Source organism: Hylobates moloch, unplaced genomic scaffold (genome assembly GCF_009828535.3).
Source record: "Hylobates moloch isolate HMO894 unplaced genomic scaffold, HMol_V3 SCAFFOLD_1, whole genome shotgun sequence".
In the NCBI taxonomy this organism is placed as follows: Eukaryota; Metazoa; Chordata; class Mammalia; order Primates; family Hylobatidae; genus Hylobates; species Hylobates moloch.
In genome coordinates, this window is record NW_026652276.1 from 120,830,180 (window position 1) to 120,844,390 (window position 14,211).

Sequence of the window (14,211 nt, forward strand, 5' to 3'; positions counted from 1 at the left end):
TCATATAAGATGCATTTTTTTTACTTAAGATAAATGTCCTGAAGAATAGGGAACACCTAGACAAAGCATCTGTTATTGTCCCTCAGGACTGGAGACACTGATCTGGAGGGTTTCCATTGGGGAACTGAGTGCATTCCAGAAATGCTAATAATACCTGCCATCCCTATCAGGCAATGAGGCACAGGTCTCACAGGAGGGGGTGTTAAGCATGCGATGAAAGATCATTTATAATGATTTTTATCACCTCACCTACTACCCCATTGAAAAGAGCATAGTAAAGGTGATTATTTTCTCATCTCCTCAATAAGAAATTTTGCATCGTTGTGAAGTTCTATAATTTCCCAGTTCTCCAGCCTGAAGTTTGTCAGTCTTCCCCTTATGAACCAATTCTATGGTGATCAGTAAAGGTGACTTAATCTGAAATGCTCTTATCAATAAGATGACCCCTTTTTGTGGACACTCAGAGGCAGCCAGGGCCCCACATCCCCCTCCATCCCTCCATACACACACTATTTAGATCACTATTGTGGAGGCACACAGAATCTCATTCCCAAATCCTACCATGTCATATAGGAAGTTTGTGAACCAGTACATCCTGTAGCCAAGGCCACTTATGTGCTGCAACCTTTTGGCTCCAATCACTCTGTCCCTCACCACAGAGCTGCCGATGGATGCAGACAGGATGGAGAATCCCAGCACGATGCAGAGGGCCACTCCACACTGACGGATGCTCTCCAGGCTGCGGGCGGAACAGAGCAGCTCTCAGGCACCAGACGAAGAACACAAGCCTTCTTTGCTAATAACAACCAGCAATGATGACAGCAGTGAAAACTGCTAATTAAAAATTCATAATCAGCCAGGCATGTTGGCTAAGGGCATGGATTCCCTCATTAAATCCCCTCAGCCATCTTTTGAGACATGGATAACTAAGCTCAGTTTACAGAAGACATAACTGAGGAGCACAGTTTGAGGGCATTTCGGAGTCTCCTTGTGTCAAAATCTGCTCTTCACCATTGAGTCTGACTCCCAATTAAGATGAAAGATATCCTCTGAGCAGCATCCAGGTAAGCTGTGACTTTGCCCACACGGGGACTGCTTTGCAATACCATAGCACCTGCCAGAGAGGAGCCTTCTCTACAGCTCCACATTACACTGGCCCATCTCTGAATTTAGTCACATGAAATCCCAAGGAGATTTTGCAATAGATTGAGGTGCTTTGTAATAATATACACTGTACATTTTCTAATTGTTTTACCTGGAGCACTACTACTTTCACTCAAGTCAATTGCTTCCTCCTCTCAACTCCTTCTTTAGGAACAGTCAGACCACAGATGGTCTTTCAGGAGGCTGACATGATGGAACTCCTCAGCACAATTCATCTGCTGTGCCATGCCTTCTGCTCCATTGTGTCGCATTGTACAACAGATGTCAGCTAGCCTACTCTTGGAATTCTGGAAGGTGTCAGACACTGTTAAAGCTAGAATCCTGAAAATCATTATGTGAACGTGAGGACAAGCTGCAACCCAACCAGTGCTTCCTGCCGGTTCCTGTCAGATTAACAACTTGAGCAGAGAATGCCCATTAAGCAGATTTGCATTCTGCAACTTAATTTGGTAGGTCATAAAAAGTTTTTTAAAAAAATACCTACTTTTATTATCGACTTTTAATTAAAAGTTTGTCAACCATATAATAGAGAAGGGAGATGGGGGAGAAAAAGGGAAGACAGGTGGAAGCATGCTACCCTTTACAAAGACAGTAAGAACTGACACAGAATTCTGTAGCTGAAGAGCTCTGGCCTTATCCCCACCCATGTCTCCATCTGGATCATGAGGAAAATCTTGCATGAGAAATATTCAAGGAGGCGTTACTACGTTTACGTACATGAATGCAATGTTTATGATTTTAACCCCAGAAACTCTTCAGAAGACGTACAGTCACATAAGCTTCTGGTAAATCATTCCCTTAGAATAATTTCTGCCTAGAGTTCTGACAAACTCATCTGTTTTAAGCTCAGTCAATGCACTGCCTCTCTTAATAGTCGTTTTTCTCACACTTTGCAAAGAAATGCCCAAGTCCTGTGGGCATTTCTTACTAACTCTATAAGCCATCTCTTGGGGCAAATGCAAAAGACAGACCAAAGTCATCCCTAAGTAACACAAAGATTTTCTCCCATAGTCAGGGTCACACACCCCTCAGCATTCCATCAACTCACATCTTGTCCTCGTTCAGCAAGGCCCCTCCGTATGGGTGGCTGTAGAGCGTTATTCCTGTGAAAGACAAATTGAAAAGTGAGCCTTCAGCCTGCTCCTGCATGGCGAATCGCAGCTCATCCACACACTACGCAGATTCCCTGTGCCATCATATTGTATCCTGCTTGCTTTGCCCAGTCCCTGGCCGATTAGCAGAAAAGAATGGTAAATTCCATTGTGAAATTCAGCAAATATGTGCTGGGATTTCTGTCATTGCTGTTGTTGTTAAACATAACCAGCATGAATTGTTCATGCTTTACATGACAGGCACTATGTTCATAGGTTCTCATATTTTATTGTGTAATCCTCATAAGTATCCCATAGACTATGTTTGCAGAGAGGAAACATACTCAGGATAAGTAACAGTATGCAAAGAAGACTATTTGATATAAATCAGATCAATATTCACCTCCAGATCAAGCCAGGTCTAGATAGATAAATAACTGGACTGTTTCACTGAACCAATTTTGGTTTTGGAGTTGTTTGTTTTGTTTTGCTTTGCTTGCTTTCTTGGGCTTGTGCATGTGTGTGATGCCAGCAGCCAAAATGAAGAAACTGCCATCAGCTTATCAATTAAAAGGATTTTATTATAAGAGCTGTTTATAATATCACAGAGTGGGACAGTGCTTCCCCAGAGAATTCTTGTCAATATTGTGTTAAGAAAAACTCCATAAATGAAATTGGTTCGTGTTTTATCTTGGACTTTGTGGACTGTGAGAGTAATCAGGTTTCCTTTGCCTAATTGGTTGTGTCAGTGATTGGAGTCAAATGTGTGGCTTGTATGTGGGGGCCACTACCAAAGGCAAAAAATGTTGCCAGTCCTAAATTTTGCTTATTTTTGTTTTGGCTCACCTTTAATTTACCCTATCATCTGTATTTTAATTTATCCTACCACCTGTATTTTAATTTATCTTATCGGTATTTTGCACTGCCTTATGAGAGCACATTAAATCCTTACTGAAACATCATGGGGTATAAGTAAGCCTACAAAAAAGGTACAGAGTTGGAACGGCTACAGTGCTGCAAACTTCCAACAGCTTTGTGACCAGGCGTCTGGACTTCTGTCCCTTTGCCACCTGCTCTTCTCCCCAGCTATGCCAGCCTTTTTTTCCTTCCACTGGGGACTCAGCCACGCACTAAGGCAAGTTCCGGCTCATAAAAGCAACAACAGTAGGAGCATTTGGTTCAGTGAATCCACCGTACAGTTTTCCAGAATAATTTTTTTTATTATAAGTTAATACTGTCCAGATATGGTCCAGGCTCTCAGTGTGTGTGCCTGACACCTGCTGCATTGCTTCCTGGATCCTGGACTTACCACATTCATCATGAACTGAATTGTGTGGTCTTGATCCCTCATCTGTCTGGACCAATAACACCCACCAGTCTTTCTCCTATGTGTCTTTCTTTTACCAAGCTTGACTTCTAGCTTACACCTCATGGGGCCTGCCAGTCCTGTCCTTCCTAGCTAAAGTGTTGACTCACAGGCAGCTTCTCATTTGATGTGCAGCCCAATGTCAACCAACCTTATCAGGGGGTCGGAAAAAGCCAAGTGACATTAGACAGTGTTTATAAAGTATCAGATCCTGCCAAAGTATGGCCTGTGGACCACTGGTGCTGCGGAGTATATTTGCAATGTTGTGTGCTCTTCTAGACTCTACATAAGAATGAGAACACTCTAGATTAAGAGGATCCAGGGAAATGTGGTTAGCTGAGTACATGTCTTGGAATTATATTATTTGAGGAACACAGTAGAATACTGAAATTATTTAACTTAAATACACACACACACCCTGGGGCAAATATCCCCATCATCTTCCCAGTCACCCAGGCTCAAAAAACACTAAGTCCTCCCCATCTCCCTGCTTTTCTTCACCCCACACATACAAGAAGTGGCCGAGTCCTGTTACTTTCACCTGAACTCCATCCTCGCAGTGCCAGGCCTCACTCACAAACATGTGCATCCCTGCTCAGCTCGCCTCTCTGCACACTCATGAATCCCCTCACCCAGAAAGCCTACAGAACTTCCAGAAAGAAATAGAAAAATATAGAGCCCATATTCTTTACCTAGACACAGATTTCCTTTAAAATCAGATCCAATCTTTGTATTCTCCCACTGCTCCCATTTGAAAAGCTGGATTGCTATCATTTCCCCAAACTCTATGGCTGCAGGTATATGTCATCATTTCCTTATGCTTCCTGTCCAACCCTGCTGACACCCCACTCCTGCCTCACGTCTGTCCGACGCTGAATTAAATTTCCTTTGTTTTCAATTATTATTGCTTTCATTTTGTTTGTTTTGTTTCCAGCTTTATTCAGGTATAATTGACAGATAAAAATTGCAAACATTTAAGGTGTACAATGTAATGTTTTGATATATGTATACATTACAAAATGATTATCACCATTTTTATCCTGCTGGTAAGAATGTAAATTAGTACAGCCATTATGGAAAACAGTATGGGGGTGCCTCAGAAAATTAAAAATAGATCTACCATATGCTCCAGGAAACCCATTTCTGGATATATGTCAAAAAATAAAGTAAAATAAAATATTATCTTGAAGAGATATCTGCAGGCCCATGTTCACTGCAGCATTATTCACAATAGCCAAGATATGAAAATAACCTGTGTCTGTTGATAAATGAATGGATACAGAAAATATAAGATAGATAGATATTCATGCACATAATGGAACATTACTAGCTTCAAAAGAGAAGGAAATCCTGTCTCTGAGACAACATGAATGAACATGAAAAACATTATGTTAAGAGAAATAAGTCAGGCAAAGAAAGACAAACACTGCAAAATCTCATTTATATGTGGAACTTTTAAAAGTCAAATTCACAAAAAGAGAGAGTAGAAGGCCATCACCACAGGCCAGGGGAAAGAGGCAATGGGGAGATGTTAGTCAAAGGATACAAAATTCCAGACATAAGATAAATAAAGGCTGGGCATGGTGGCTCACACCTGTAATCTCAGCCCTTTGGGAGGCCAAGGAAGGAAGATTGCTTAAGCCCAAGAGTTTGAGGCCAGCCTGGACAACATGGAGAGACTCCATTTCTACCACAAATTTTTAATTATTAGGGCATGGTGGCATGCAACTGTAGTGCCAAGCTACTTGAAAGGCTGAGGTGGGAGGACTGCTTGAGCCCAGGAGTTTGAGGCTGCAGTGAACCATGATTGCGCCACTGCATTCCAGCCTGGGCAACAGAATGAGACCTCATCTCTCTCAATAAATAAATACATACATAAGTAAATACGTAAATAAGTTCTGGAGACCTAATGTATAGCATGGCAACTATAGTTAATAACGTTTTGCACACTAAACATTTGCTGAGAAATTAGATCTTAGTTATCCTCACCGTGCACAAAAAAAGGATTAATTAAATTTTCAGGAGTATGAAGATGGGCAAAAAGGAGGAGAGGAAAATCTCAAACTCTAAGTCCTTTCAAACTTGTGAGCAGAGAAAAAGCGTTGGTAGCCAGAAATACACAAAAATTAGCCTGTAGCCATGTGCTATATGCTGTTTAGGACATTAGACTATTTGTATAAATTCTGATAGAGCAACTATGTCACATCAGAATTATTATGCCTGTTTACAGAAGCAGTATCTGAAGCACAGATATTTAGGAAATCTTCCTATAGACTGACTGCTATGACACAGCTGAGATTCAGACCTTGGTCTGCAGACACCACAACCATTTCCCTGCCAGCATATCATATACCTTTCTTCAGCACACGTCTGGTTTTCCAAAGACTATAGCCATACAGTGGGAAGGATACAGGGTTGGAGGTGGAAGGCCTCTGTTCTGTTCATTCTGCAGTGAAAAGCTGCCAAAAGAACACTGCTGTTTCTGTGGGGAGCTCAATAATAAAATGTTAAACTACCAAGGTTGGATCTTTATTTGATCAAGTCGCATAAATACCTTTTCTTACCTTAGACCATGACAGTCATTGCTGAAAGATTAAAAACAGTGCTCTCATATTTGCTTTCTGTATCCTAGTTCCTCTGTTATGAATTTATTGCCCTTCATTTTAGCACATTTCCTGGATTTGTGTCATTCTTTTAGGGTTTTAATCTAGGAGGCGAGAGTACATCTGGTCTCCCATCTCGCTGGTGAAATGATTGACTGCTCCTGTAGTTAGTAATTCCCCAACATGCCAGACCCTCTCCTGGATGTTTTCATAATACATTTTCTCATTCAGTAATCTGATGGTGAAATTGTGTTAAGGAAGCTAGTATACTATGCACAGTTCTTTGTAAGTCAGCTTTCAGCATTTTAGAATTGTAGATTCTTATAGGAAAATGAAATCCCGTGAAGTGGACTAGCTTGCACAGGTCCTTGTGTTCCAGAAGCAGAAACAGAATCAGAGGAATGTTGTGACTTTTCCTGGAGTCTGGAACCTGCTCCTGATCAAACCTCTCTCATCAAATCACCTACTAACATACAGAGCACTGAAAATCCTGCCTCTACAATAAGCCACAATGGATCCCAACGACAGCCTAACATAGAAATGAAAACCTCAACTATGACAGCAGAAGAGAGCTGCTGATAAATTTCACATAATGAACTTCAGGAGAGAGCCCACTGATGGCAGCCACCCTGCCTTCTATTCCGATTTTTTGCACATAGCTGTAATCCTCCATGAGCTCTGTCTCCACCTAGGTCTTAGAAGTAAAAAACCACTGGTGCAAATACCTGACCCCCCCCTGCCCAAACTACAGTGGCTGCCTCTCCCTTCCTAGGTCCCTTACTGATAAATAACTCAGAGGAGCCACAGATTTTCATTTGGCACTGGCTTTAGAGTCCCATAATTTACATGATTGTCACAGAGTAAACATTTAAAGACACTATTAAAGAACACACTGATCTACAGTTCCTCTCACAGGGCCCTCTAGGGAATCCTCATGGCCTTGGAATGGGCCTTTCTGCTCAGTGCTCAGAGCTCCTGGACAATTCCTAAGCACTTTGGGGCTTAACATTCCCATGTTTTCACTCTGAAATTAAAAAATTATCTTTCAAAGCTAAGACATAGAGAATGAGAGGGACTTAGACCACAGTGTTTAGGAAAATAATGTCATCAAAAAACCCTGGACCTGCTGTCAGTCTTGAGTTCACTCCCCACCTCCCTCCACTGGACGTTGACCACCAGCTTTTATAAGACAACAGCCTGCCCCTGTCAGGCCAAGGGTTAAAGAATGTTCTGACTTCATGATTTTGGTGGTGAAAACCAGGGCACTGAACAGTAACTGAGTTTCACCAAGGGTCAAATAGAGATTTGATTCCTCTTCCTTCACAGAACAGAGAATTCATTCAACATGGATCTTTTCCCTGCCCATTATGCCGCAGCAGCCTGATGGGAGGGACAAGTAGGCCTTCCCTGGGAAGGCACACCATGGTGGGGGTACTACAGCCCACTCACAGGACTATGTCCTGTGTGAGGTCACCTAGGAGGTTGGGTGCAGCAGGGTGGGAGGAAGTCGGAGAGCTTTCTGAGGTAAGGTAGTTTCCAGATGCACAGGATACCCTAGCACAGGGCTGGAGTGCAAGGAAAGTGCAATCCTGCAGGGCTGCCCTGGAGCTTCTGTGGGAAGACTGGAGGGGTGGCAGAGAGGTACAGGGTGAAACCCATGCAATGTTTTGGTTTAGCAACACTGGGTGAACTTTTCATTTTTATCTTGCAATTTAGCTTATCAATCACTACATTAGATGTTTTTAGAATCATAGTCATTATTTGAAAGCAGCTGCATAGAATTAAACATATATAAAAATCAAGCTAATATATCTTTAAATTGGTGCTAAAAAGATTTTACTCTTATTTTTCAAAAAGGAAGACAGACTTGGAGTTATTTAAATAAATAACGAGTATTTTCTCAAAAATAAGAGTAATGAATAAAGAAAGAACAAACAAGACACAGGTGGAAGCTTACTCTCCTACCTAAGGGTCGTTAGTTGTCCTAGATCCCTGAGCAAAAAGCAGCAAGTAGGAGCAATTGCAACTGCATGGGCTCACTGTCACACTACCCTGCACCTTCCCTTGATACCCCTTGTTCTTTAAATGGTAAAACGTTAGAAAGCAGAGCTCTCTTCACGGATCCAAAGAAAGAGAGGATAGTTATGCCCTGTCTCATAAAGAGGAATCCTACCAGACATGATGGAGCCTACTGTAGAGGAATGCAGCCGAAGGTTGTGAGTGGGTGCAGGTAAGGAAACTAAGGCATAAGCATACTCTACTAACTTATCTGAGGTCAAGCATAATTGGTACCAAAGTGAGAACTACAACCCTGATTTTTCTGGACACCAGTCTAATCAATTTCCTATGAGACTAGGAAAATCATTTATAGTCTTTGATATCCTTGCTGTAAAAAACACATTATTGCAATGGACGATCTCTGTAATTGGGTTGTAGATTTCATTGTATGTTGAGCACTCAGTACTCTAATTAGGTAACAATTGTATTATGATAGAATCTTGAGACAATGATGTTGGTAAAAGGTCCAAGACTCCTAAGTAAAAGGGGCCATAGTCTCAACACCAGAATTGAGTAGAAGAATCTCACTCAAGTCTTTACGACATTACTTCACAAGTTTTCAGAAATGACATTTCAAAATGTACGTGTTGAGTACATTTGAATAATTTTTCTCTGTTTGATTGTTCTTATCATTTATATTCCGGCTTTTCTTTCCAGGAATTGGCCCACAGCAATGTATGAATTTACAAAATTAGTTTTCTCATTTAGTGTTCTCATTATGGCTACATCTGTTATGGTTTCCAGACTCTGTTTATTTTTCATTGGTAAAAATGCACATCTGTGCTTTTGTCCAATATCCATTATGATAGCAAGATACTTAACATGTCTCCAATTCAAGTACTCACTTTCAGGTTCATTACTCCTATAAAATGTATATCTTTAGAAGTATTAATGTCCAGATGTCTGTAAGCATCTACATCAAAAGGAAAAACTTGTCTTACCATCAATATATGTGGAAAGTTTATGTTGTTTTCATTAATTCATATGAGATATCAGTGAAATATGGAAGGGTAAAAAGTTAATTCAATCTAACAAACTATTAAAAGAAATATATGCGTTCTTCTGACTAAAGGCATTTTGATGACTTTCTCTCTCTCTTCCTCATCAATCTATCCTGAAAAAATGTATTTTTCTCAATATTAAGATTAATTATTACTCTTATGAGTAATAGATGCCAACTGTAGGAGGGTTTTAAATTTTAAAATAGGGTAAAGAATAAAATTAAAATAACTTATAATCCTAGCCAAAACCAATCAGAAGTAATCACTGTTTGCATTTGGATCTTAATTATTTCTGTTGAGAATTTTCTCTACATGTATTCATTATTATTAAGTTTTATATTGCATATCTTCAGTTTAATGGATAATTCTTGATCTTCCATTAATTTTTCACCACATGCATGCAAACATTTGCATAATCTATGTCCTTCACTACAACCAGTGCTCACCCAAGTTCTTTTCTTCATTGTGTGCATTCAATATTTTCATGATTTTCCTTTCAGTTAATATCTCAAATAACTATCTCCTGGCATTCTTTTTAATGGACGATATGTCTACAGTATATTTTTGAGCCACATTCTACACGAGCATATCTCTGTGGCCTGTGTACTTTATGGGAAACATCTTCACTAGGCGCAGAATATGGGGAGTATAGCTTTTTCTTTCCATATTCCATAGGTGCAATTCTATTATTCTCTGCCTTTGAGGTTGTGGTTAATATGCCAGAGATATTCCTCCTAGATGGAGCAGCCCCAGTTCTGCCAAGTCCTCATTTTTACAACAAAAAACTGCTGGACATAACACAACAAACAGAAATAGGAAGATTCTGGGATGCAAACAAGATGGTGGTGCCCTGAGACTATAAGACTTCAACAATACAACAGTAAGTACCCTGGCTTCTTTATCACCTCACATATATTCTGAACGAGGCATTGCCAAAGTCTCCAAATTGAAACTCAACAAGTACAAATAAGAACAGCTCCCAAAAATAAAAAACCAAAGGACCCGGAAAAGAGTGGTCTAACAAAAGAACTACTTTTAGCAATATCTGCCTTACTCTAGCCAAACACCACCAGCAAAACTGTCCCCACCCTCTCAGGTTCCAGCAGGGCCCATTAGGTGGTGAATCTTCCACTCCCCACCTGACAGAGACAAGGGGCACTGCGGTTTTCTCACTGGGGTCCTGAGGCAAGTTGAGCATCCATCCCCACCTGGTAGCAATGAGATTTCACAAAGCAGAGTGAGACAGGGCTAGCCGCCACTCTACTTCTCATGTCACGAGGGACCAACGAAGAGCTGAGCCTCCACATCTACCTGACAGCAACGAGACTGAACCCAGAGGTGCAGAATACGGCTACTCCGTACCCTGGTTCCACCACTGCCCCCACCCCAGTGGCAGCAGGGTACAGAGGGATGCCAAGCATCCATTCCCATCTGGCTTTGATGAGACTAAAGAATACTTTCAAAGTGAGCTAGCTGGTACTTCACTACCTGTCCCCAGCATCATCAGGGCCCAATGGGGAGCAGACTCTACTCCCCCCCTCACTTAGAGGCAATGAGACAGCATGGGTCAGTGCCTCATTTACCATGAATGTGTCAGTGAGGCTGGTGGGCGATCTGACTCCACTCATCTGCACAAAAGCAGTGTAAGTCAGTTCTCTACCTTTGCCTAGCCAGGGTGGTATCATCAGGCCCACAGGGAATCAAAACATACACATCTAGGTGGCTCTCATATGATTCCTCAACGGAGGGCTTGCCTGCTAGGAAAAGGGATCCAGAGTCACATATTACAGTTTCCAAAATGCCTAGGATACAACTGAAAATAATCCTTCACGACAAGAGCCAGAATATTACCAGTTGAAAAAGGCAATTAAAAAATGGTAATGTCAAAATGAACTGAATGTTGGAATTATTTGACAATATGTATCATAAAGATGCTTCAAAAAGTAATTTTGAATTTTCCTTAAATATGAAAAACAAATTAAAATATCACTAGAAAACATAAATGATTAAAAAACAAATGAAAATTCTAGAACTAAAATATACAACGACAGAAATTACAACCCACTGGATATGCTCCACAGTTGAATGCAGCTAAAAAAGAGAAGACTCCATGGACTCGAGATGAAAAAAATAAAACTTATCCAATCTAAATAACATAGAGAAATAAACTTTTTTAAAAATGAGACTCAGGAAAGAGACCTCTGGGAAAACAATACAAGAGCTAATAATCTTATTACCCAATCTTAGAAAAAAGGGAAAGAGTGAGTGGGGCTGAAAAAGTGTTCAAAGACATAACAGCTGAAAACTTCCCAAGTGTGGCAAAAAAACCATAAACCTAAAAATCCAAGAGCTAAGTAAATCCCAAATAGGATAAAACCAAAGAAAGCCACACCAAGATACATCATAATTAAATTTCTAGAAACTAATAAGTCAACAAAAAAAATTATTTAAAGCCGTCACAAAGAGAGAAGGAAGAAATTACCAACTAGAATAGTAATGGATTTCTAATTTGAAACCATGGAAGCCAAAAGGAAGTAGCACATTTTTCAAGTGCTGAGCTTTTCTTTAATTGTCAACCATGAATTCTATATTCAGTGAAAATATCTTTCAAGAATCAACGTGAAATAAAGATCTCATATCAGTTGAAAAAAATAAGCAAATTTGTCATTAGCAAACCTACTCTTAAAGAGTAACACAAAGAAGTTACACAAGCACAAAGGAAATCATAACAGGAAAAGGCTTAGAACTTACAAAAGGAAAGATGAACATCAAGCTATGTTAAAAATAGAAGTAAATATAACAGACTATTGTTCATCTCATGAGTTTCCTAAGTCATATTTGGTGACTTAACTAAGAATTAGAACACCATCTGATGTGGTGTGTATAGGAAACACTTAAGACAATAATATTTTAAAGGTAAACAGAGTAAAAGTAAATTGAAGTAAGCTTTCTACACGTCACCCAAGGTAGTAAATAACAATATCAGTAGACTGTGATAAGTCATATATATGTATTATAACACCTAGAAGAACCACTAAGAAAACTAAATGAATGTATATACTTAAACATACTATAAATAACTCATAAGAGAATCCTAAAAAAATGCTCAAGTAACTCATGGAAAGCAAGAAAAGAGAAACAGAGGAAACATAAAACAAATGATAATGTCAGGCTTACACCCAAATATATTAGTAATTACCTTAAATGTAATGGTTCCCAAACACCAATTAAAAGGCAGAGATAGGCAGCGCAGTTTAAAAAATATGACCAAACAATATACACTCTACACAAAACTCACTTTACACAATGAGATAGGTTGGAAATAAAATAACGGAAAAGATACATTATGTAAACATTAATCAAAAGAAAAAGAGAAGGAGTGACTATGTTGAGATCAGATAAACAGATCTCACAGTAACTACATTTATTAGTGAAAAAGAGGAACACTACATATATGCAAAGGACTAATCTACCAGGAAAATATAATCATCCCAAATGATAAAAGGCTCAATCCACCAGAAATATGTGACTATGCCAAATGTGTACACACATTTGACATGTACCTCAGAGCTTCAAAATACATGAAGCAAAAACTGATGGAACTGAAAAAAGAAACAAAGCCACAATTTGGAGACTTTACTACTCGCCTCTCAGAGAACGATATGTGTCAGTGATGATCTTCAGTGAAGATTCAGTAATCTTCAATGATCAGTGAAGATATGGAAGAACAAAACCACACAATCAACCAACAGGATCTAATTGACATATAATGTACATTTCTAACAACAAGAGTAGAATGCTTTTTTTTAATCACCCATGGAAGCTTCAAGATAAACCATAGCCTGACCATAAAACGGACTTCAATCAATTTAAAATAATTGAAATAATGCAGAGTATGGTCACTGACCATGATGAATCAAACCAGAAATCAGTAACAGAAAGACCACAGGAAAATCTCAAAAACTTAGAATTTAAACAATGTGTTTCAAAATAATCCCTGGGTCAAAGATGAAGTCTCAAGAGAAATTATAAAAAATGTCAGAGGCCAATCTTATTTTTATTCCTTTGAAACTAATGTGCTTTGACCCATAGCTTTGTAAAAACTTTTTTCTTTATCCTTGAACTTTAGAAAATTCACCAAATTTGTGCATCAATCACTGCTACTACCATAATACCTAATTCATAAATTTTGATAGAATCATGACAAACTCTTCCAATCCATTGGTACAGAATTACTTTGTTGTTTTGTTTTGTGTTTGATTCATTTTCTTCTTACATCATTCCTTCTTACTTTGTTATTCATCTGCTTTTTTTTCTATACCCGATTCCTCTAGCTTTTCCCCTCTGATCAGTTTTACTGTGTCACCTTTTCCCTGTGTGTTCTTAGAGAATACTGCATGTTTGTTCTTCAAGTCAATAATTCTAAGTGAAGGAGAGAGGTTTGTAATCAATCAATAATGTTATTCACTGCATCCAATGAAAATTCATATTTCTATCTTCATCTTAGCTAGCTCCTTTGTTGTAACACACTGCAGCTCAGACTGGCATTTTCTTCTTATCTTTTATCCTCTCTTTCATAAAGTTCACACATTTTCCTCTATTTATGCAGATATAAACACATCATGAGATGCTCCCCATGAAAACACCCTTTCAAGGTAAGCAATGTCCTCCTCTCTGTGGTTGGGGGATCAGTCCTTGTTCCATACTGGGTTTGATAACTGGCTTTGCTGTCCTTTTGTTTCTTACTCCTTGATTCCAGCAAGGGCAAGCTAGTACTGATGCTGTGCATTGCTCAGAATCCTCCCTTACCAGGGTGCCCCTTTACCTTCAGTTGGGTACCACCAGATCTTCTCTCTCAAGTATCTCCAAAGCTCTCAAGGGCATGTTGAAGGTTATAGATGCCAGCCGAATTCCAACAGCCAATGCTG

At 39.5% G+C, this 14,211-nt stretch overlaps 1 protein-coding gene across 1 annotated transcript in view; it reads right to left on the bottom strand.

Annotated features, from left to right (window-relative positions):
- Window positions 1-14,211, bottom strand: part of ABCA13 (ATP binding cassette subfamily A member 13) — a 509,835-nt gene that overhangs the window by 146,146 nt on the left and 349,478 nt on the right. Inside the window, exons 49-50 of the mRNA XM_032758123.2 lie at window positions 2,213-2,267; window positions 562-739 (exon numbers count right to left, since the gene is read on the bottom strand). Coding sequence (XP_032614014.1) covers window positions 562-739; window positions 2,213-2,267 — 233 coding nt within the window. The remainder of the gene's footprint in view (window positions 1-561; window positions 740-2,212; window positions 2,268-14,211) is intronic.